Below are 24,633 nucleotides of genomic sequence, written 5' to 3'. Positions count from 1 at the left end.
AACCTAAAGCAAAACAAAGAAAAAAGATTAGAGAGTACTAATTATATTGAATATTTCTATTTCTGGAGCTTCCCATAATTTGGAAAATACAGTATTATTAAATACTGCCTTTTTTTTTTTTTTTTTTTTTGAGATGGAGTCTCGCTCTATAGCTGAGGCTGGAGTGCAGTGGCATGATCTTGGTTCATTGCAACCTCCGCTTCCTGGGTCCCGGTTCAAGCAATGCTCCTGCCTCAGCCTCTGGAGTAGCTGAGATTACAGGAATGCACCACCATGCCCAGCTACTTTTTGTATTTTTAGTAGAGATGGGGTTTCAACATGTTGGCCAGGCTAGTCTTGAACTCCTGACCTTGTGATATGCCTGCCTCGACCTCCCAAAGTGCTGGGATTACAGGCATGAGCCACCACGCCTGGCCAAATACTGCATTTTTATGGTTAAAACGTGAATCTAGAAATTAGCATGGATTTAGGAAATGTTTTAGATCAGTTGATATTTTACTAATATCCCTATATGAAAGTCTTAAATATTGAGTATTCCTACAAATTATACACAGTATTGAATTGCTCAAGACTGCACTGCCAAATAAAAACAACACAGATTAAACTAGCAAACTGTAGTTGTCTATGGTGCTGATATAAAGTTAAAATATTTGAAGGACATTAACATGTACTTCATTTCAAAAGGAAAGCCTGAAATTGATGAAAACTTCAATAGATACTCCATCCCTATCTGTAAAATACACTGATTTCAGAGGATATTATATAAATTTGGCAGCCTTTTATTCTTATGTAAATAAAGCATCAGGCTTTATTTTTAAAGATCTGTAACTACTGGATATACTTTTAAAATAAATAGGCTCATGCCTGTAATCCCAGCACTTTGGGAGGCTGAGGCAGGAGGTTCACCTGAATCCAAGATTTTGAGATCAATCTGTGCAAAGTAGTGAGACCTCATCTCTACAGAAAATAACTAAACATTAGCCAGCATGGTGGCGTGAGCCCATAGTCCTAACTCCTCAGGAAGCTGAGGTGCAAGAATCACTAGAGCCTCGGCAGTTGAGGCTGCAGTGTGCAGAGATCAAGTCACTGCAATCCAGGCTAGGCAACAGAGATCTTGTCTCAAAAAAGGAGGGAATACCTAAGAGAATAAAATATGCCTACTTGTTTCAGGAATAAATTAAAAAAATACAACCTATCAACTACCTTTAGTGGAGACCACTAGCTGTAGCTACCTCAATTCTGTACTTTTCTCCCCGAACTTTTCCTGGGCACATGACTACATGGAACGAAAGCTCTATTTTGCATCCTTCCTTGCTATTTACAAGTGGGCATTATGACTAAGTTTGGCCAATGACATTTCAAGAGAAGTGCTGGGTACAACTTCTGGGAAATTTCTTTAGACGGGATGGAACTTTCTCACTGCCCTCCTTCTTGCTGGCCAGAGAGCTTTGTGAGGGCTAGAGCTTCACCAGCAACCTTGGATCATGGGTTGAATGCCAAGTGCTGAGGCTGGTAGAGTAACACAGCAATCTTGAAATACTTACCTCTGGAATTTTCATGTGAGAGAAAAAAAAATTTTCTTGATTTTTTTTTTTAAGCCTCTGGTATTTTGGATTTTAGTTTTACGCTGCTGAACCTAATCTTAAGTGATGATACACTTTTCAATTGCTGGCATATTATTCCTTTATTAGAAATTGTAAATGAGAAATTATGTCAACACCTGAGGACCAAACTACAACAGAATATTCCATAGGCTCAAGATTTTGAGACATTCTGGAAAGAGTTTTCTGCAAGGTATATTCTTTCCGTGGCATGGCAATATCATCGTTCTTTAAAAAAGTGACTGGACAGACATCATTTCCACCATCACCAATATAAACAATTTGTGTATAATTCACTCCCTGTTGTAGCTGTTTATCTAAAAATTCTATCAAAACTGCCTTTTTGCAAAGATTCTTTGGGCATCGATTGCAAGAATGAGTATGATAATTTTCCACAGTGAGATGACCATTGCTATTAAAAGCTGCTGGATTTGTAAACACTTTATCAAACACGTCATGAAAACTGGCAGCTTCTAAAATCCAATCTATGAAGACCGAATTTGAATCTGAAATAATGATGCAATCAAATTTATCCTTATTCCTTCTTATAAAGTTGAAGAGTTCCACCATCCCTGGAGTGAAAGGCATTGATGTCACTGCTCTTTTCATTTCATGTTCTCTTACACCTTTATCTCCCAAATACTTAAAGACTCTGCCCATAAATTCTGTCCAAAATCCTTTCTGATAAGAATCACTCAGTTCAGTAGGAAGCCTTTTGTTTGGCGCGCACTGTACAATCCAGGTGTCACTATTGTCATCTATGATCGTATTGTCAAAGTCAAAAACCAGCAAAATTTTCATGGTTCCAGAAGATTTGGATTACCCTGAAAAACAAGAAATATTATTCCCTAAACATACTCTGTTTATGTGTCTAGCTAAAATATTTATTTAATAAACATAACTAAATGTTAATCTGCTAAAACAAGGAATATAAACAAAGTGATTAAGTATTAAGACCACTACCTAACTAATTTTCCCTAAGAAGCAAAATTCATATTTGAGTACAAAATATATAAAAAGGACACTCATAGTATTCTCGTGTTCCTGGGGGCATGTTTCTTATAGAAGTTTTAAGACAGAAAAAAATGCATTCTTACTTTCATTAAATCATCAATCACAATCACACTTATTAGATTAAAATATTTACAATAATCCTCATATTAAATAACAGGTCACGTATAACAGACTATGTACTAAACAAAATTCTGAACAAATTTAACATAACATGAAATCCTGCAAGATGTAAAATAACTTTTTTAAAAAAGGTATTTACTAACCAAAACAAGCAATGGGGAAAGGATTCCCTATTTAATAAATGGTGCTGGAAGAACCAGCTAGCCATATGCAGAAAAATCAAACTGGACCCCTTCCTTATACCATATACAAAAATGAACTTCAGATGGATTAAACACTTAAGTGTAAAACCCAAAACTACAAAAGCCCTAGAGGAAACTAGGCAATACCATTCAGGACACAAGCACAGGCAAAGATTTCATGACAAAGATGCCAAAAGCAAATGCAATGAAAGCAAAAATTGACAAATGCTATCTAATTAAACTAAAGAGCTTCTGGAAATCAACAGAGTAAACAGACAACCTAGAGAACGGGAGAAAATTTTTGCAATCTATCCATCTGACAAAGGTCTAATATCCAGCAAGTATTATAAAGTTGAAAAGTTTCACCATCCCTGGAGTCAAAGGCATTGATGTCACCACTGTTTTCATTTTACCTACTCTTTCGCCTTTATCTCCCAAATATTTAAAGACTCTGCCCTTAAAATCTGTCCAAAATCCTTTTTGATAAGAATCACATAGTTCTGGTGGGGTGCGGTGCCTCACCCCTGTAATCCCAGCACTTTAGGAGGCCAAGCCAGGCAGATCACAAGGTCAGGAGTTCAAGACCAGCCTAGCCAACATGGTGAAACCCTGTCTTTACTAAAGATACAAAAAATTAGCTGGGTGCAGTGGCGGGCACCTGTAATCCCAGTTATTCAGGAGGCTGAGGCAGAAGAATCGCTTGAACCCGGGACACAGAGGTTGCAGTAAGCCAAGATCATGCCATTGTACTCCAGCCTGACAGGGCAAGACTCCGTCTCAATTAAAAAAAAAAAAGAGAGATCCAAGATGGCTGATGATTAGCAGCTCGGGCACGTACCTCCCAGTGAAAGCGCAAAGAACGAGAGGACGGACGCCACACTTTCAGACGAATATTTGTTGCTCATGGACCAGGAGATTCCCAGTGGAGGAGCCCCACGGGTCGCCAGGGCGACTCTTGTGGCCGGCGTGGTGGTTTTGTTGGTGCCTTAGCACGCCAGTTCTTGGTGCAGAGTCCGGAGATTCCCAGGCAGAAAAGCACCATCAATCTTAACACCACCGTTTTGGCCGGCTCAGTGGATTGCTCAGATCTCGGCGCAGGGAATCAACAAATTGGACGTCAGAGACCCAGTTAGAAAGCCGGTAATTATAAAGACGACAGACAGACAAATATATAATGAAGGGAAGAAACCAGCGTAAAAAGGTAGAGAATACTCAAAATCAGAATGCCTCTCCCTCTACAGGGGATTGCAATTCCTCATCAGTAACGGAACAAGGCTTAATAGATTACACGTGTGTTCCAATAACAGAAGCAGGTTTCAAAACGTGGGTGATAAGAAACTTCTGTGAATTAAAAGAACTTGTTCTAACCCAATGCAAAGAAACTAAGAACCTTGAAAAAAGGTTTGACGAACTGTTAACGAGAATGGACAATTTAGAGAAGAATATAAGTGAATTGATGGAGCTGAAAAACACAACACGAGAACTTCGCGAAGCATGCACAAGTTTAAACAGTCGAATTGATCAAGCAGAAGGAAGGATATCAGAAGTCGAGGACCAGCTCAGTGAAATGAAACGAGAAAACAAGAATGCAGAAAAAAGGATGAAAAGGAATGAGCAAAGTCTCCAGGAAATATGGGACTATGTGAAAAGACCTAATTTACGTTTGATAGGTGTACCTGAATGTGATGAAGAGAATGAATCCAAGTTGGAAAATACTCTTCAGGATATCATTCAGGAAAATTTTCCCAACCTGGCAAGGCAGGGTAATATTCAACTCCAGGTAATACAGAGAACACCACAAAGATATTCTTCAAGAAGACCAACCCCAAGGCACATAATCGCCCGATTTATTAGGGTTGAAATGAAGGAGAAAATACTAAGGGCAGCCAGAGAGAAAGGTCAGGTTACCCATAAAGGGAAACCTATCAGACTTACAGCAGATCTCTCAGCAGAAACCCTACAAGCCAGAAAAGAGTGGGGACCAATATTTAACATCCTTAAAGAAAAGAACTTTCAACCCAGAATTTCCTATCCAGCCAAACTAAGCTTTATGAGCGAAGGAAAAATTAAATCTTTTGCGAACAAACAAGTACTTAGAGAGTTCACCACCACCAGGCCTGCTTTACAAGAGCTTCTGAAAGAAGCACTATACATATAAAGGAACAACCAATATCAGCCTTTCCAAAAATATATCAAAAAGCAAAGAACTTTAACACAATAAAAAATTTACATCAACTAATGGGCAAAACAGCCAGCTAGCATCAAACGCCGGTATTAAACCTATATATATTTTAATTGGATAAAAAGCCAAAACCCATCGGTATGCTGCATCCGGGCCCATCTTACATGCAACAATACACAAAGACTCAGAGAGAAGGAGGAAGATTTACCAATCAAACAGAGAATAAAAATAAACTAATAAACAAAAAGCAGGAGATGCAATTCTCGCCTCTGATAAAGTAGACTTTAAAGCAACAAAGATCAAAAGAGGCGAGGAATGACATTACATAATGGCAAAAGGATCAATGTAACAAGAAGAGCTAACGATTTTATAGATCAACGAGACAGAAAATTAACAAGGCTATTCAGAACTTGAACTCAGACCCGGAACAAGTAAACTTAATAAACATTTATAGAACTCTCCACTTTGAATACACAAAACATACATTACCACCTCACACCTATTCCAAAGGTGACTATATAATTGGAAGTAAATCACTCCTCAGTAATCGCATAGCATTTCATAGGTTTAAATTAAATATTGGTTGGCTGTTTGTTTGTTATCTTCTTCCCTTATTCCTTCCTGACTACATCATTAAGTATAATTATCAGTATAAAAGAGCTTTTCAATACCCATTACTAAATTGCATTCTAGCCTGGGCAAGAAAGCAATACTTCCATTCTCTCTCCCTCTTTCTTTTCCTTCTCCCTCCTCCCCATTCTCTCTCTCTCTTTCTCTTCCTTTTTCCTCCTTCCTATTCTCTCTCTCTCTTTAAAAAAAAAAAAAAAGAACCATGTAGTTTCTTGTTAAGGAACTTAAACAAATTTACAAGAAAAAAACAGCCCCATTAAGAAGTGGGCAAAAGACATAGACAATTCTGGAAAGAAGACAAATATATGAAAAAAAAAGCTCAACATCACTGGTCATCAGAGAAGTGCAAATTAAAACCACAATGAGATACCATCTCATACCAGTCAGGATGGCTATTACTAAAAAGCTAAAATACAACAGATGCTGGCAATGTTGTGGAGAAAAAGGAATGCTTTTATACCGTTAGTAGGAGTGTAAATTAGTTCAGCCATTGTGGGAGACAGTGTGACGATTTCTCAAAGACCTACAGGCAGAAATACCACTAGACCCAGCAAGCCCATTACTTGGCATATACCCAAAAGAATATAAATCATTCTATTATAAAGATACATGCATACATATGTTCACTGCAGCACTGTTCACAATAGCAAAGACATAGAATCAACCTAAATGCCTATCAATGATAGATTGGATAAAGAAAATGTGGTATTTATACACTATGCGGCTACAAAAAGGAGTAAGATGATGTCCTTCACAGGGACACGGATGGAGCTGGATGCCATTATCCTCAGCAAACTAATGCAGGAACCAAAAAACAAACAAAGAAACAAAAAACTACTACATGTTCTCACTTATAAGTGGGAGCTGAATCATAAGAACACATGGAAGGGAACAACACACACTGGGGCCTGTTGGAGGTTGGGAAGTGGGAGGAGGCAGAGCATCAGCTAGAACAGCTAGTGGATGCTGGGCTTAATACCTAGGTGATGTGATGATCTGTGCAGCAAACCATCATGGCACATGCTTTCCTATGTAACAAATCTACACATCCTGCACATGTACCCCTGAATTTAAAAGTAGGAAATAAAAAAATTATATAAGGTATTTAGCTTAAAATCAGTTTCTAAATGCCAATATTATAATTAAATGATTGCTGACACTCTATATGATATTCTAAACAAATCACCTGAGAACTGAAGGCCAATTTAATTCTTCCAAAATAGAAGTAACTTGGTTAAGAGTTTTCACATGTTTATTTATATCTGCTCTAGATAGTTTAGCTCTGGGGTGCCAAATAATTTGAATACACCTGAGTAATCATATTGTTTATGGTGTGACAATTACTTGTGTCTCTGTTTTTATTAGAAGACAATGAAGGTGATTAATTATAAATCTCAAGAGAAAAAGAAAGAATAAGCTGGTCCACTGATGGTAAGAATAAAAATCATTTATTAAAAAAACTATATAGAATATCCAGAAAAGGATATAATTAATGTGTATAAACAGATAATGATAATTTTGAGAGTCACTTTTTTTAGGCACTGGCCTAAAAACTTTACAATATCGTATCATTTATTTTTATTTATTTTTTTTTTTGAGACGGAGTTTCGCTCTTGTTACCCAGGCTGGAGTGCAATGGCGCGATCTCGGCTCACCGCAACCTCCGCCTCCTGGGTTCAGGCAATTCTCCTGCCTCAGCCTCCTGAGTAGCTGGGATTACAGGCACGCGCCACCGTGCCCAGCTAATTTTTTGTATTTTTAGTAGAGACGGGGTTTCACCATGTTGACCAGGATGGTCTCGATCTCCTGACCTCGTGATCCACCCGCCTCGGCCTCCCAAAGTGCTGGGATTACAGGCTTGAGCCACCGCGCCCGGCCAATATCGTATCATTTAATTGTCACAAACCTACTAAGTAGGAATAATTATTATGCTCATCTTAAAGATAAATAAACTAGATCTGAAAGTGATTAGATGTTAGTAAAGTGCCAGAGCTGGAATCTTAGACTCAGGCTGATTTGATTCCAAACTTCATGCTTTTAAGTATCAAATTATAGTGCTAAAAAATATAATATTTAATGACTACTCATTAGTTTAAAAATAAAATACTAAGTAGGTCACTTTGGCAGAAAGGTATTTAACTACATAAAAACATTCATTAGTTTCAAAGTACACACTAACCATAACACCATCTATGTGATCCACTTTATAACCATTTTGAGGTTTTTGCAAGAAATCCTAAAAAGGCATAGAACCCCACCAATAAGAAAAAAATCAATTAAAAATCAAAAACATGGCATTTAACCACACATATTCTCCAGTTTATAACCCAGTAGTGAAGACAGAATAGAGCTCTTGATCACGTAATACTAAGTATTCTGTGTCTCTTAATTTAGCACACCTAGAGAATAATTAACCTACAGGGGCATCACCTGTTGTGTGAATGTGGCTCGTACATAATATTTTGTTACTCTGGATCCTTGTATCGCTAAATGCCTAATCCAGGTGCTTCTGACTGGCTCTCTGAGATTTAAATACAAAATTCACTTTCCCACAGAAACAGTGGGTATAAATAAATAAGTAATAAATAATAAGGCATAATTGACAATCACATTAGTACTGTAACGAGGCACATTTTAAATTAAACATGCTTTCTGAGAACTCTGAATTTATAATTAAAACAAATTTCAAATGTAACTCACTGCTGTTTAAAAACTGCCTCAACCCTAAACTTAATTAGCCATAAATTACTGAAATTCCTGAACTATTAGCCTCAAAATAGCATGAGACTGAGGTAACATAGTTCCCCTGCTGATCTGAAAGTGCACTTGAAAAAATTTCACATCTTTTTCTATTAGTCTTTTCTCACCACTCAATATAAACCCTTATAAAAATACTTACCCAAATTAGTATTTCCAAGACAATCTTACTTCAGCATTGGGATTAGGACAAACAGTCACAACAATCTTTAATTTTAAACACCAGCCAGTTGTTTTCAAACATTACTCCCATTCTATATACAGGGAACACAGTCTTCTGGTTTGCAGCAAAAGAATGGAAACTTCTTAACTCCTAAAATTAATAAAAGTATTTCAAAAGCTTTAACATTTGTGTTTTGTAATTATGTTGTCTTTCCTTATATCAGAAAATCATCTCTTGCCTTATTGGATAAACAAAGTTTTGGTTAAACAAAATAGGAAATGTTATGTGAAAATAAGTTTTTGTCCAGTGGATAAAATCAAAGTGTTAAGCTGATTGAGATTTTCAGAGTCCACTTTTCCTTTTTACTTGTTTAATACTAGCGGAATTCCACATTGTTGTCAATAGACATTCAGAAATTTAGTGCTGTACTTAAAATGTCTCCAAAAATTAAGGATATGCGCAAAGATTTAGTTTTAAGAATGCAAATCTATTTTGAAACCAATTTGTTAAAATTCCAAGAAGTTAACTGTTCTCTTCAAAAGCACAATCTGTATCTATTTGGCATGTCTACAATGCTTCCACAGTGTAACAATATCCTATGTACTTTACACAATAATTAAAATTAGAAACCACACAGTCATCCAAGAATTGGAAATTAATAAGAGATGCATGTGATAGCATATAATAGAATATCCAGCCAGTCAAAGCTAAGGTTTTCAGTTCAAATTAAATAAAAAAAAAATCACACACAAAATAGTGTGTACAGTATAATCCTGTTTTTGTTTTAGAAAATGTTTACTTGTGCAGTGGGATGGTTATGGTTGGTTCAACCATAGTTCACTATTTCTACATTAATTTTGTAATAAAATTTTTTTTCCTTCTCAGAATAATTTAAACTCTGTTTCAGATCAGAATGCATATGTTACCTTCTTAAATGCACAGCAAAGAAAAAAGAGTGGTGGGTATAGGAGACATAACTCTAGATTGAGTTGGTTGTGACAAGCCACAGATTGGAGCTGGAATCTCGAATCTGAAGTCAAATGATATCAAATTATATCTGACCACCATGTCAAATCGGCAAGTAATTGACATCAAATCATGAGATTCAATACTTTTTACAACCAATTTTGTTAAAATTCCAGATAATTTTTGTTGGGAGACAATTCTCCCTGTGTCTCTGGTGGTTCTGCATGTCTTACAAGCAAGGCACTCACTCACTGCCCTTTGCCCTAGACTATTGTCTCAAGGATGTTTGTACAGTGGACAGCCTTGAATAACATATGTTTTTGTCCAAATGATAAAATATTTGGGTTCCCTAAGTTCAGGGCTCCTTTCCTGTAATTCAACACACTCTACACCTAGGTGACTTCTTGCTCACTTTACATCATCCTGTGGGAACTGGGAGTTGAGGGAACTCAGGCAAAATTGCTGATAGTCTGGCTACCACTGGGAGTAATTCATCCCTGAAATGAATATGGATGAAATGTGTCTTCCACGAAACTGTCTCCGGCTAAGTTAGCTTGCAAACAGAGTAAAATCTCTGATTCTTCCTAGTTCTTGACACTTTTTAAGCTATGCTTCCAAAAACCTACCAGCGCTGTATGTGCACAAACTAATTTCTGTCTACAAATATTTTAATTTTTCCATACTTACCAGCATTACTATGTGGAACATCTGATCGAAAAGCTGAAGAAAAATAGCACGACTGTGTGTTAGAACTTTCGTTATTAAAATCGTTTTGTTCTTTCATTTTGAGAGACTCCAATTTGGCGCATAATGTGTACATGTCAGAGCCAACTTGTCAGTGATGAAGTTATCTGTACATCAATGCGTTAGAAAAGGATCTTTTGAAACCAAGAGAGCAGCTACTCCTAACAGATTTCCGTGGTCATGTATTTACCAAGAAATTTAAATATCTCAAAGGTCCTAACATGAACGTTCTAAACATATCATTAAGTTTTAACATTCCTATTTTAAAAAAACTTAGCCCCATCTAGTCCTGACCGTGCCTCAGAAACCAAAGGATTTAAAAACAGCGTTTACGTCAACGAATCCGCGGGTTTTTATAGATAAGGGAGGGCTTTGCTCCTCACATTCCACCCGCGAGGAGACGTGCGGGCTCACACACCTGCCGGCTCCACCCTGAGGTTAGGCATGATACCCAGTTGGGGGTCGTCCCTCGTGCGGCGCGCACCAGGTGGGGATGGGAGTAGCAGGCAGGGCGGGGGCCCGGGGACTTCTCACTGACCCAGGCCCGCCGTCGGCAGCCGCCTCGGCGCCCGTGACGCTCCTGCGGGTTCAGTCCTTTGACCTGGCCCCACGCCTGCCCGCTAGGCCGCCCCACTCACAAGCCCGACTCGTAGGCGCAGGCGCTTCTCTTCTCTAGCCCGACTGCCAACTACAGCGCCTTCCTTGTTCCTCCGGGAAGGCTGGCGTCACTTCCGGCGGCGTTGCCGAGCAACCACGTGGTTCGAGAAACACTCCGCTGGCTGGAGTCGGCGGAGTATAGCGGCGCCGGAGTCACTTTTCTGGATTTGGGAGCACCATGGATACCTCGTCTGAGATACTGGTACGGTTTGGACGGCATTGTGGACAATCGAAGGAAAGCACAGGTGAGCTAAACTGACCCATTTAGGGACAGGGATTGTTTCTGGACCCCTGGCATGGAGAGGTGGGGATGCCGAATGAGGACTTCAGTTGCCTTTTGAAATGAACTGCAACAAGTCGCAAGCATCTTCAATAAGCATCTTTGGGCTCTGTGGAAGTTAGGCCGTCTTGCCCTTAGGTGAATGGGTGGAGGAGGGAAACGGAGTGGACGTGGAAGAATGTTGACAAAAATAGGGGTGGAGAAAAGATAGGAAATTAGAGACACCCCCCACCCCCATCCTCCTCGCCGCACCCCACACCGCCCCCCTCCCTCCGCCCCCCCTCCCTCCGCCCCAGGCTGACCTGAAACCGTGCAGTTGCAGCTCTGAGAGTCTGGGCTTTGTTAAATTTACCGCACTCTCAAAAGTTTGTTATTCACTGTTTCTGTTGAAATATCTCTTGGAAATACAAGTGACCTCTTTAGAGTCTTGGCTCTGCTGCAAACCTGCTGATTGGTCTTTACTAAAAGTCTCTGAAGGAAATATCTCCATTTCCTCCTCTCTGAAGTAAAGATCTCTCTCTAAGTTAAATGCTTTCATAGAGTTAAAAAAAAAATCAGACGACATAAAGTACTGTAATTCAGATGACCTATTATAACAATTTGATTTTAGAATAGAAATAGACTTCTAAAGAACTCTATCATTTTAGCTACGACAGTTTCTTAAGTCTGTAAATTAGCAATTAATGTTGTCATGGTGACAGCTAGACCTTTGGCAACTTGAAGTATCTTCATGTCATTGCCCAAGCTTCTGAAGCAATAGTGCCGCCTACACCAGATGCAGGGTGAGAGCCAGCCATTCTTCACTACTGGATGTTTATGCAGTGGAGGTTTTATGAGGTTAGCAGCGGACTTTTGTCATGTAAAAGGAGAGAGACAGTACTAATATGGCAAGTATTGAAAAAGCACAATTACTCCCACACGTTCACTTTCCTGCATATGCATTTCTGCATTACCTGATTTAGATATACCTAATAGTTGTTAAATAATGTTTGTGGCAACTGGCTCAAAAGCTTCCATCTGAGTCTCATTGCTAAATTTTAATCTCCACTTGGAGGGGAAGGTTAAGTAGGAGAGGGGTTCAGAGATATGTGCAGCTATTTGTAAAACAAATAATTTATAAAGATTTAGTGGGGTGACATCAGCCAGAATGGTGAAATAGGATCTATGCCTGAAATCCTCTCCTCCATAAAATCAACAAGAATAGTGGCAAAAATCGTCAATGTCAGCTTTTTCAGAACTCTGGAAATTAACCAAAGGTTTGCAACAATCTGGGGAGTGTTTACTAAAGGAAAATAGATGAATTTTTGTAACAACAGCAAGGTTTTTGGCATTTTAACTTGCCATAGTCCTATACTTTTCTCCCAGCCCCATGGCAGCCTAGATAACCACAGCAATCACAGTAAAAAATAGTGACTTAGCAACTTGTAGAGGGTACAAAACAGAATTTGACCCACTCCAAAGCCAGATAACTGTTATTATTTGACATGACTGATAGTTCCTTGGAAAATCTCACTCATGAGGCTTATTATTATTTGGTCTGACTTAAAGCTTACCAAGTATGTTTGTCGAATGATCAGTGGCAATTTTAAGTATCACAGCTACCTGAGACATTGCTGTAGTTTGAATGTGTCCTCTAAAAAGCATGTGTGGGAACTTAATCCCCAATATAGTAATGTTGGGAGGAAGGGACTAATGAGAGGTGATTAGGCCGTGAGGGCAGAGTAAAGGGATTAATGCCATTATCTTGGGAGTGGATTCATTATAAATGTGGGAAGGTTGGCCTCCTCTTCCTCCTCCTTCTTCTTGTTACTTCTTTCTTCTTCTTCTTCTTTCTTCTTTCTTCTTCTTTCTTTTTTCTTCTTCTTCTTTCTTCTTCTCTTTCTCTTCTTCCTTTCTTCTTCTTTCTTCCTTTCTTCTTTCTTCTTCCTTCCTTCTTTCTTTTCTTTTCTTCTTTCTTCTTCTTCTCCTCCTCCTTCTCCTCCTTCTTCTCCTCCTTCTTCCTCCTCCTTTCTTCTTCTTCTCCTCTCTCTCTCACCCTCTCTCTCTCTCTCTCTTACCCTCTCTTTGCCCTTTTGCCATGTAATGCCTTCCATCATATTATGATGCAGCAAGAAGGCCTCTGCCAGATGCTGGCACCTTGATATTGGCTTTCTCAGCTTCCAGAACCATGAGCCAATAAATTTCTATTCTTTATAAATTACCCAGTCCCAGGTATCCTAACAGCATGAAATAGGCTGGCAGTGATACAGTTGGGGGCAAACAAGCTGACCAAAAAACTGAAAAGGATCAGTTGGGAAATGATACGCCCATAGGGGCTTTGGAAAGCTTCTAGATTTGGGAATCTAGAAAGCCAAATGCATGCATAGAGCTATGTACATGCCCAGGAAAGACCTGGATGACAGAGACAGACTCGTGTCAACAACAGCAACAACAATAAAAAGGAATTAAGTATTGATACATTCTATAATGTGTGTGAACCTTGAAAACATTCTTTGAGTGAAAGAAGCCAGATATAAAAGGTATGATTCCATGCATATGAAATATCTTGAATAGGCAAATCCATAGAGCCAGAAAGTAGATTAATGGTTACCAGGAGCTGTGGGGAGGAGAGGGCTGCTAATGCATACAGAGCTTCCTTCTGGGGTGATAAAAATATTCTGAATTAGATAGTGGTGATAGTTGCCCAGGTTTGTGAATAGAGTAAAAACTGTTGAGTGAATAAAAATTCACCCTTTTACAGTGGTGAATTTTTATATGTATTATAACTCAATAAAAAGATGATCTAATCCATGGAAAATATGTCAATATGGCAGGTATATGGACTGATTTTAGATACTTTAGGTAATTTGCCACTGCTTTTGTCCCCTCTCTCCTGCTTGTGAGTCTGCCTATTTATATTCTCTCTCTGTCCATCTGTCTCTGTCTTTCATGTCCCTTCATTCAGCTGTGGCCTGCCTTCTTGAACTTCTCTAACAGCCTCTACTAACATTGTATGAGAACCACTGTGAGGTAGGAATCTTGGAAATAAGATTGCCCTCTAAGAACTAAATTTTACATCAACCAGTGGATTAAAGCGGGGTTATATGAAATCATCTATAACTCTGATCTTAACCAAGGCTTTCCTGATCTTCAAAGTATGGGGGAACTTGCCCCAACTTCAGTGGCCTGAGATAGTAAAAAGCCTTTCCCAAGCTTCCTGTTGTCTTCATTTTTTTCTTTGTGGTTACCCACCTCTATTCCTGTGTTTGTGGTTGTTCTCTTTGTTCATTCTTGTATCAGAGTCCATGAAAAGATCTACTTGAATAAAACATCCTGTGAACACAGTTACTCTAGATTTGAGATGTCAAAGAGGAGGGACCATGCTGTGCACTGCATAGCTTGCTAAAATCCTGCTCTCCTGCCACCACTGCCAAAGCCCACTTACCACTGTTTGCTTTGTGGGGAGCATCTCCTGCCAGAATGGGCCATTGGCTCTACTGAGCCTCTTTAGAATTTTGGCGAATTAAATTTTCTGCATTTTATTTCACATATTAAAGAATGAGAATGACTCTCAGGTCAGACAAAAATATTAACATGCCTGGCAATTTGTTAATCAAAAGGCAGATGGTTTAACTTAGAGGCGGTTGTTTGGTTAGCTTCTGATAGCAAGTAACACAAGCCAAGTTGAGCTGGTCTAGGCAAAATAAAGGAAATTTGTTACAAGGATATAAGGATGTATTGGTCATGACTCTTAAGTAGAACAGGGTCCTGAATCAAGTTACAGCACAATCCCCAGATAGGAGAGACACAATATTCTCCTTTTTATTGTAACTACTATGAGTTATATTAGTCATTTGCAACTAAAGAGTCATGATGATACTCTGCAACTCAAGGTAATACTCTTTACAACTAAAGAGTCATGATAAAGTCAGCTTTGTTTGGCTTTATTATGCATGCAGAGGTTTGGTATGTGGTAGGCAAGACAGTGCCTGTGGTTCAAACTCACACTTTAGCCACCAACTTCTAACTGCTTTTCTTTCAGTATCTTTCTCTTTCTGGAACCACATGATTTTCTTGCTTCTGCCTTTCTCTCTACTTCTGTTTCATTCTTCTCCTCATACAAATAGTAAAAATAATAATAGCTAATATTTGTTGAGAACACATTATGTACCAGGCGCTAGTCTTAAGTTCTTTACATACAGTAGATACTGTTAATGACCCCATTTTACAATTAAGGAAGCAAACTCACAAGGGTTAAGTAATTTTGTCTACATTCATATAGTTAATATATGGTGTGTTTAGAAAAAGTTTAGGTAGTCTGACTCCAGAATCCACACTCTTACCCACTCTGCTATCCTACCTTTGTTATGCCTGTGGTTACCTATCATTGTTCAAATGACTATTTTGGTGAATTTCCTTCCTTTGACGTCCTACCTCCTTAAGATAGAAGGCAGAATTCATGTTTTCAGCTTCCCTTACAGCTAGAGTACAGGCATGGGATAAAGACTCAGCCAATCAATTTTACATATGCCAGATTGATATTCTGAAGAGAGCAATATAAGGAAGCAAACAGCATGTTGAATCAATTTGTGTGTGTGTGTGTGTGTGTGTGTGTGTGTGTGTGTGTGTAGAAAATGGCAACAAAAGTGTACCAATTTCAGAGGCAACAGTGGTGAAGATTCAAGTATTTGGTATCCAGTGGGGCAAGTTGTAAATGGGGCAAGTTGAGATGCCTACACAAAGCCCGTTGCCATGGGCCCTCACTGGAACCTCATGATGTGGTTTGTATGATGTTTTGCATATATAGCTTATATGGATGACTATAGCTCTCTACGAGATTGAAAATCCATTACTTAATGCCCCTTAATGAATTTCTTTTCTGCCTAAACTACTTAGAGTAAGTTTGGCTGTTAATAATTAAGAACCTCGATTGATTAAATGGGTAGAACTGTTTTTCCAAGGAGAGCTGTTAGGAGTTCCACTGTGTCATTTAGGATGCTTTGAATTCATATAACAGAACACCCAATTCAATCATCTTCAAAAATAAGGACATTTGTTCACTTATATAACTGAAACTCCAGGCTTCAGGTTAAGTTGATTAGCAGAACAATGAGATCATTATTGCCTCAGATTCTCCCTTCGTTTTTTCTTCACAGTAACAGCTTCTTTGCAATAATAGCTTCATTCAAGGCTGGTTTCTCTTGTGGTTGTAGGATGATGACTATTTATCTTTCTTTCTTGCTTCCTTATTCATACCTAGCTTGAGAGTCTTTTGGATGTCTCTCCCAGAAGAACAAGGAAGAAATTTTCTAAAAGTTGCAAGTAAACATTTTGTCCTGTTTCTTTGCTTTTTAGAGGAATAATGGTTGACAATGAAGATCCAAGTGTTCTTAAACCAATTAGGCCCACCCTGGGACTACAGTGAGTTCTCCAAATTGTGTTGCTGCTGCTCAGCAGGAAGAGGTTAGAGTCAGTCATAATGCCTACAACCCCAAAAGATGAACACCCACAGTCATCCATTTATAAACTGCCACTTTGTTAACTTTGAAAAATGCTTTTATAACAAGCTGTTGGAATAGGTATTACTAGAAGAGCTCTATTTTAAGCATGAGATACTGAGATTCCAAATAGTTAAATGACTTGCCTAAGTTTACACAGTAAGGAAGTGCTTAAGCAAGGACTCAAATACATGTCTTCTGATTTCAAGACCTTGTATTTTTTTTCCACTTAATCATAGCTGTTCTTAGGATAACAGGAGTAAATTAAGTATTTGAAGTAGTTTTCAGTTATCATGCCAATATCAGAACTTCTGAGAAAAATATCACTTAAACTGTTCCTGAAAGTCTTTATCTTTTTTTTTTTTTTTTTTGTTTACAATTTATTAGAAATAAGAAACTCTGAAGAAGATCAAGTTCTCTATCCACCTCTTCTACCTAGTAAAGTAGATCTCCAGCAGGTCACCATAATTCCACACGATGAGTGGAAAAAGATTCAAGATAGTCTTGACAGGCTGCCAAGAGAAGCAGCATGCCTCCGTGCAGAAAGAAAGGCAAAGAAAGAAATGCATTTGCGATCCCAAGAAGCGGTAAAACATTGGACTAATACATATGCAGTAAGTATTAACCACTCAGGAGTACACATGCACTGAAGGTTTACTCTTGTTTCTTAGTAACCTTATGCTTCCTTTATAAAATTTTTTACATGTAAAATTTCATAAAAATGCATCGAAACACATTTTCAAAGTGTTATGTAGGTAAAAGTGATATACAATGAATCAGACATATTTGAAATGTATAATCCTATAATTTTGACATATGTATAAACCACCAAAGCTGTCATTACTATAGGATAATGAACATGTTCTTCACCCCAAAATTTTCTTCATGACCTCTTTTATTCCCTCTCATTCCTCTTTGCTCCTCCTCCAAATCCGTAGGTAACCACTCATTTACTTCCTATTAAAGATTTTATTCAGTACAATGACTTTGAGATTCATTCATGTTGTGGGTATCAATTGTTAATTTTTATTGCTGAATAGTATTCCATTGTATGGATATACCACAGTTTGTTTATTTGGTCACTTACTGATGGTTGGCATTAATGAAATGTTGACATTTGAATTGGTTTTTTTTTGGCTATTACAAACAAAGCTGCTGTGAACATTCATGTTTAAGTCTATGTATGGACATATGCTTCCATTTCTCTTGGTAGATATCTTAGTGTAGAATGGCTGTCTTTTATGATAGGTGTATATTTAACTTTGTAAGACACTTCCAAACTCTTTTCCAAAGTAGTTGTAATTTTGCAGTCCCAACAGTAATCTTTGAGAGTTCTGTTTCCTCTACAGTCTCAACAAAAGTTGATATAGTTGGTCTTTTTAATTATAGATATTCTAATAGGTGTAAAATATCTCATTATGGTTTTAATTTGAATTTCTCTAAATAAAAATGATGTTGAATATCTTTTAATGAACTTATTTTCTACCAGTATATCTTCTTTGGTGATGTATCTGTTCAAATATTTTGCCCAGTTTAAAATTAGTTTTATTATTGAGCTTAGATAATTTTTAAACTATATTCCAAATACAAGTCCATTATTAGGTATTTGACTTGAAAATATTTTCTCCCACTCTGTGTCTTTTCATTTCCTTACTGTATCTTTTGAAAAGCAAAAGTGTTTACTTTTAATAAAGTATGGTTTGTCAGTTTTTCTTATATGTATCATTCTTTTAGTGACTTATCCAAAAAATCTTTACGTAATCTGATATCACAGAGATTTTCTCCTATGTTTTCTTTTAGAGGTTTAAAAATTAATTAGATTTCACCAAATACTGCATGTTCTCACTTATAAGTGGGAGCTAAATGTTGAGTATACATGGACCCAGAGAAAGGGGCAGTAGACACTGGTACCTACTTAAGAGTGGAGGAGGGTGGGAAGAAGATGAAGATGAAAAAACTACCTATGGGGTATTATGCTGATTACCTGGGTGACAGAATTATCTGTACACCAAATCCTCGTGACATGCAGCTTACCTATGTAACAAACCTGCACATGTGCCCCTTGAACCTTAAATAAAAGTTGGAAAGAAAAATATTTTTTAAGGTTTCATGTTTAGGCTTATGGATCATTTAAAATATATGTTTATATGCAGTGAAGTGTTGATTTTTTGTGTGTGTGTGTTTGTATATGAAGATCCCATTGTTCTTGCATAATTTATTGAAAATACTATTCTTTATCCACTAAATTGCCTTTGCACTTTTCTTGAAAATCCAGTTGCATATATATATGCAAGCAACGTTTCTGCACTATCTATTCTGTTTTATTGCTCTATTTATCTTTACTCCAATAATACAGTCTTGATGACTGTAGATTTAATAACAGGTCTTGAAATCAGTTCTTTTTCAAAGATTTTTTGGCTATTCTAGGTCCTTTGCACATCCTTATCAATTTTATTTATTTATTTATTTAGAGATGGAGTTGCACTCTGTCACCCAGGCTGGAGTGCAGTGGCATGATCTTGGCTCACAGCAACCTCCTCCTCCCAGGTTCAAGCAGTTCTCCTGTCTCAGCTTCCTGAGTAGCTAGACCACAGGCATGTGACACCATGCCTGGCTAATTTTTGTATTTTTAGTAGAGACGGGGGTTTTACCATGTTGGCCAGGCTGGTCTGGAACTCCTGACCTCAAGTGATCTGCCAGCCTCGGCCTCCTAAAGTGGGATTACAGGCGTGAGCCACTGCATCCAGCCATTATGAATTTTAGAATTTGCTTGTCAATTCCTGCAAAAATGCCGGCTGGAATTTTGATTGGGATTATGTTGAATCTCTAGATCAATTTGGAGATAATTACATTTTGACAATATTAAATCTTCTGAACCATGAACATTCTCTGTTTAAGTCTTAATTTCTGTCAGCAGTGTTTTAGTTTTCAGTATATAGGTTTTATACATCTTTTGTTGGATTTATCCCTAAGTATTTAATATTTTTAATTTTATGGTAAATGACATTTTTTAAAAGTTTCAATCTGCCATTATTAGCTATAGAAATGCAGCTAATTTTTCCTATATTGATTTTGTATCCTGCAACATGGCTAGTCTCACTTAGTTCTAGTGCCTTCTTGGTAGATTCCATCAGATTTTCTATGTAGACAATCATGGCATCAGAGAATAGACTGTTTTACTTCTTTCTTTCCAATCTGGATGCACATTATTTCTTTTTCTTGACTTACTGCACTGGCTAGAAGCTCCAATATAATATTGAATAAATGTAGTGAAGGTAGATATTCTTGCCTTATTCCTGACTTTGGGGAAAAAGTACTCATTCTTCCACCTTTAAGTATGATGCTAAGTATACAGTTTTTGTAGATGTCACTAATCAAGTTGAAATTGCCTTCTATATCAAAATTGTTGAGTGTTTTGGTTCTTTTGAAATCAGGAATGGATGTTAGATTTTTTAAAATACTTTTTTGATGTCTATTAAGATTACCAGCAGCAAGACTGTCTATAAACTCATAGTAGTAAAAACTGTGATATAGACACAGAGATTGACAAAATAATAGGTCAGAAGAGAGAACCTAGAAGCAAACCCATGTTCCATGTAGGAACTTGACATATGACAAAAATGTCATTGCAAGTAGGAAAGGAAAGGATGGGAATTCAACAACTGATACTGGGATAATTGGCATATGAAAGAGATTAAATTACATCTCAATGATACAGAATACAGAAAAATAGATTTCAGCCAGACTAACTACCTAAATTTAAAAGGCAAAACACTAAAACTTTTAAAATATCTTCAGGATATCAGAGTAAGTAAGGTTTTCTTAAGACATAGACAATAGGACTAGTAAGGAAAAGGAAGACCTTATATGACATGAGGATGAGGAGTGGAGTCCTCAGAGTTATAGAAGAGCATTTAAATATAGAACTGTTGGTTTTTTAAAGCAGCAAAAGTAGTAAGATATATATTTATTATGTAACTATAGAGAGGAGGAACTTTAGAAGTAAACAAAATAAACTAATAGTGGTTATCTTAGAATGAGAGGAGATTGCAGATGGGTTGGAGGGTGATACAGTTTGGATGTGTGTCCCCATTCAAATATATTGAAATGTAATTCCCAGTGTTGGAGGTGGGCCTGTTGGGAGGTGGTTGGATCGTGGGGGCAGATTTCTCAAGAATGGTGTAGCACCAACCCTGTTGGTACTATCCTCAAAATACTGAGTGTGTTCTCGTGAGATTTCATTGTTTAAAAGTGTGTAGCACCTCCCTCCTTCACTCTCTTGTTTCTGCTCTGGCCATGACATGCCTACTCCCCCTTTGCCTTCTGCCATGATTGTAAGTTTCCTGAGGTCTCTCCAGAAGCTGAGCAGATGCCAGCATCATCCTTCCTATACAGCCTACAGAACTGTGAACTAATTAAATCTCTTTTCTTTGTAAATTACCCATTTATGTGAGAAGAGATTAATACAGAAGGAGAAGTTCATATACCTCTTTAATATTTTGAAATTTTGAACCATGTAAATATGTTACCTACCTTAAAAAGTCAGTCTAAAAAATTAGCTCGTAAGTATAGCCTCTATTTTATTTATTAATAAAATACTACAATCAAAACAAAATCTCAAATTATCATATTATAATATTAAATTATAGTAAAATTAAATTGAAAAATAAAAACAGAAGATTGTGTTTGTCTTTTTACAGGGGATGAAAGAACAGAAACTTGAAGCCAAAAAGAAGCATGATGAAGAAATAGAGGCAGAAAGACAAATTCTTGATCTGGAAGAAGAAATATACAAACAAGGAAAAAGAAAAAAGGCCATTGAAAATGCAAAGCAGTATCAATTTTACCAGACAGAAAGAGTGAAAAACTTTCATGTACGACTTGGGTTTTCTTGTATTTATATATATATTTAACATATCTATACATAATTAGGCATCATTTTTTTAAAGTACTATAATTTTTCTTTTGTAGTCGGGACTTCTTCTTAGTAGAGTTATGAAGGAACGTGATGCCCAGATTGAATTCCAAAAGAGTAAGATAAAATCAGATAAAAAATGGGAGGAACAATTGAAACTCAACATTGAAAAAGCTTTTAAAGAAGAACAAGAAAAAGCAGAAAAACGGCATAGAGAAAGAGTGGCTCTTGCCAAAGATCATCTAAAACAGTATGTATACATAAAATACCTTTTGTACCTTTCTCTTTTTCTCATAATGGAGGTGACTTTTTTTCTGATTATAAAAATAATACGTTGTTAATTAGTAGAAAGAGTACAAAAAGGAGGTTAAAAATCACTATCACTTTCTTACCCAGAGATTATATATTGGTTATTATTGTCATAATAATGCAATATAATAAACAACCATACAGTCTCGTGGCATACAAAAAAAAAAAAGTGTTTACTTCTCATGCATCGAGGGGTTGGCTGATCTAGGCTGGAATCAGCTGGGCAACTTTTCTTTAAGCTGTAGGACTGGCTGGGTTTGCTCATTGTTGTGGGGAGGATTCTGAACCACTCCATGAGTATACATTCTGAGGTTCAGGATGAAGCAGCCACCCAGGGAAACTTTTCACATGGTATTGACAGAGATTCGAGAGCGCGAGCCTAAGCTTGCAAGAACGCAGCTAAACCCAAAGTCAATGGACAAGGAAGTATACTTAGCCTACCATCAATCTAAAGCAAGTCACACGGCCAACCCCAACAACAACGGAACAGAGAAGTAGACTTCCATGAGAGTGAGGCAGGAAGGGAAAGGGAGTGAAGCTTTGTTGAACAATAAATCTAAACTACCACAAGAAGTTACTATTGTTGTTTTGGTGTATAGCCATGCAGAGTTTTTTTCTGTGTGTGTGTGTGAAGGAGGCGTCAGGCTTATTGAAATACAATTTGCATTCATTAAAATTCACCTTTTAAAAAGTATAGCTGCATAACTACCACTGAAATCAATATATAGAACATTTCCGTCACCCCCAAAATTTTTCTCATGCCCCTTTGCTGTAAGTTTTCTCCTGCCCCCAGCCTCTGACAGTCATTGATACAGACATTTTTTCTGAGCATATATACTCACATTTTATAAAATGAAGTTTGAATGAGGAGTATTGTCTTATTACATGCTTTTATCACATACCTGTATGTCATATGTATTTATCAAAATCACATTATGTCTAAATGACACAGACATCAGTTATCAGAATATATATATTGCCAAATTATGTATTTTTCAGTTCATTCCTTAGTAACAAGGGAAGAAAAATGTTTGGATTTATTGTAATTTTTTTCATTGGTAGTATAGAAATCTAAAGGTTTGTACAAGTTAGGGACAAAGCCATTGGCAAAGGGAGGCAAGTATTTGGCCAGTGAATCACTTGTGTTTGAGAAATCTCTCTTGTTATATTGGAGCTCAGAGGTGGCAGTCAGATTTCTAGCAAGCTACCTTGCACAAGACAGCCTGTGAAGGCAAGTGCTAACACCTTCACAGGCTATCTACCGATAGCCCTTGTATCTAGGCTGTGTTTCGGCCACAGCATGTTTTTTCCTTGTAGTATATCTCAGTAGGTTAGAGGTTCAAGCTGGTATAGGATTTATTTTAAGATATTCTTTGGAATTTCTTCAGTGCACTCTAGGAAATGTTCATCAAACTCTGCGGTCAGCATAAATTCCTTTACTTACTTCTCATGGTGGACTTTGTCCTTGTGGATGGTGACCAAGTGTTACTTATCCTCACTGTACTCTCAACTCTCCTATTTTCATTTGAAATTTCTTGAAAATTCAGTTATGTTGATAAGACCAATGGAACAGAATTTCCCGCATTAGATTGGTTGCATTGTGGGGAATTAGGAAGGATGTTGTGATGGTTAATATTACATGTCCACTTGACTGGATTGAAGGATACCTAGATGGCTGGTAAAGTATCGTTTCTGGGTGTGTCTGCAAGGGTGTCACCAGAGGAGATAGACATTTGAGTCAGTGGACTGGGAGAAGAAATCCTACCCTCAGTGGGGTAGGCACCATCCAGTCGACTGCCAGCACAGCTAGAACAAAGCAGGCAGAGAAGGGTGGGCTAATCTTGCTTGCTGAGCCTTCTGGCTTTCTTCTTTATCGGTGCCAGATGCTTCCTTTGCTTTTCATGCCCTTGGACATCAGATCCCATGTTCTTCCACCATTGCACTCTGGGACTTGCATGCACCAGTGGCTTGCTCGGGGCTCTGGGGCCTTTGGCCACAGACTGAAGGCTGCACTGTGCGCTTCCCTGGTTTTGAGGCTTTTGGACTCCGACTGAGCACTACTGGTTTCTCTGTTCCTCAGTTCGCAGAGAGCCTATTGTGGGACTTCACCTTGTAATCATGTGAGCTAATTCTCCCAAATAAACTCACATATATACACACTTTCTTGGTTCTTTTTCTTTGGAGAACCCTGACTAATAGAGACGTTCAGCATGTGAACCTGGGTTGCCGATTTGTTTCCAAAGTCCTACAGTTTAAATTTGATAAGAAACATTCAAATCTGTAATTGAAAACAACATAGGAAATTATAAATCTATTATTATATATTTAAGTATATGAGTTTACAAACTTATCACCAAGCTGTATTCTGTTGAATGTTTATTGGTGTATGGGTTTTATGGAATTCAGAATGCTTGTTACTTTAAAACACTGTTAGGAATGGAGATGAGCCTATAAAAAGCCTCTTTAAACCAACAGAAATGGAGTAATAGCACTGGTATTAACCTGAATTGGGAAGAGGAGGAGCATGTAGTAGAAAAGAGATGCAAAGGAGAGTTTCTTTCCCCTTTCTTAAGAGTTTAATCCAGAGCAAAATTTCAAAATAGGCTATTTATTCTTCATTATGATATTCCTTCATT

The 24,633-nt window shown here is 37.6% G+C and overlaps 2 protein-coding genes across 10 annotated transcripts in view; one reads left to right on the top strand and one right to left on the bottom strand.

Annotated features, from left to right (window-relative positions):
- Positions 1 to 1,669: 1,669 nt before the first annotated feature.
- PHOSPHO2 (phosphatase, orphan 2) lies at positions 1,670 to 11,049 on the bottom strand. Of its 5 annotated transcripts, none has more exons than XM_012468554.3 (4): positions 10,778 to 11,049; positions 10,303 to 10,335; positions 8,629 to 8,799; positions 1,670 to 2,425 (listed from the first exon to the last, which is right to left on the bottom strand). In XM_012468554.3, the coding sequence occupies exon 4, from the start codon at positions 2,400 to 2,402 to the stop codon at positions 1,677 to 1,679; it is 726 nt and encodes a 241-aa protein (XP_012323977.2). In that variant the 5' UTR covers positions 2,403 to 2,425; positions 8,629 to 8,799; positions 10,303 to 10,335; positions 10,778 to 11,049; the 3' UTR covers positions 1,670 to 1,676. The 5 variants fall into 5 exon arrangements, with proteins under 5 accessions (XP_012323977.2, XP_012323978.2, XP_012323980.2 ...); XM_012468555.2 differs by having other exon boundaries at positions 10,898 to 11,049; XM_012468557.3 differs by lacking the exon at positions 10,303 to 10,335 and having other exon boundaries at positions 10,898 to 10,917.
- A 65-nt stretch (positions 11,050 to 11,114) lies between these two features.
- CFAP210 (cilia and flagella associated protein 210) overlaps positions 11,115 to 24,633 on the top strand; it is a 45,234-nt gene continuing 31,715 nt past the window's right edge. For 3 of the 5 annotated variants that reach the window (XM_064373355.1, XM_012468559.3, XM_012468558.3), the window contains exons 1-5: positions 11,173 to 11,261; positions 16,631 to 16,738; positions 17,161 to 17,387; positions 21,474 to 21,647; positions 21,745 to 21,938. In XM_064373355.1, coding sequence (XP_064229425.1) covers positions 16,648 to 16,738; positions 17,161 to 17,387; positions 21,474 to 21,647; positions 21,745 to 21,938 — 686 coding nt within the window. In that variant the 5' untranslated portion in view covers positions 11,173 to 11,261; positions 16,631 to 16,647. Of the gene's footprint in view, positions 11,262 to 16,630; positions 16,739 to 17,160; positions 17,388 to 21,473; positions 21,648 to 21,744; positions 21,939 to 24,633 lie in introns of all 5 variants that reach the window. The other 2 variants (XM_012468561.3, XM_012468560.3) reach the window with 2 other exon arrangements.

The sequence above is a fragment of the Aotus nancymaae genome, unplaced genomic scaffold, assembly GCF_030222135.1.
Source record: "Aotus nancymaae isolate 86718 unplaced genomic scaffold, 86718_ANA_hifiasm-v0.15.2.pri h1tg000008l, whole genome shotgun sequence".
Taxonomy (NCBI): Eukaryota; Metazoa; Chordata; class Mammalia; order Primates; family Aotidae; genus Aotus; species Aotus nancymaae.
The sequence above is the reverse complement of the archived record's forward strand: the minus strand, read 5'-3'. Positions and strand labels throughout refer to the sequence as shown.

Bases quoted from the DNA above. Each gene is read 5' to 3' on its own strand.
- PHOSPHO2 (XM_012468554.3), bottom strand. From the start codon at position 2,402: ATGAAAATTTTGCTGGTTTTTGACTTTGACAATACGATCATAGATGAC.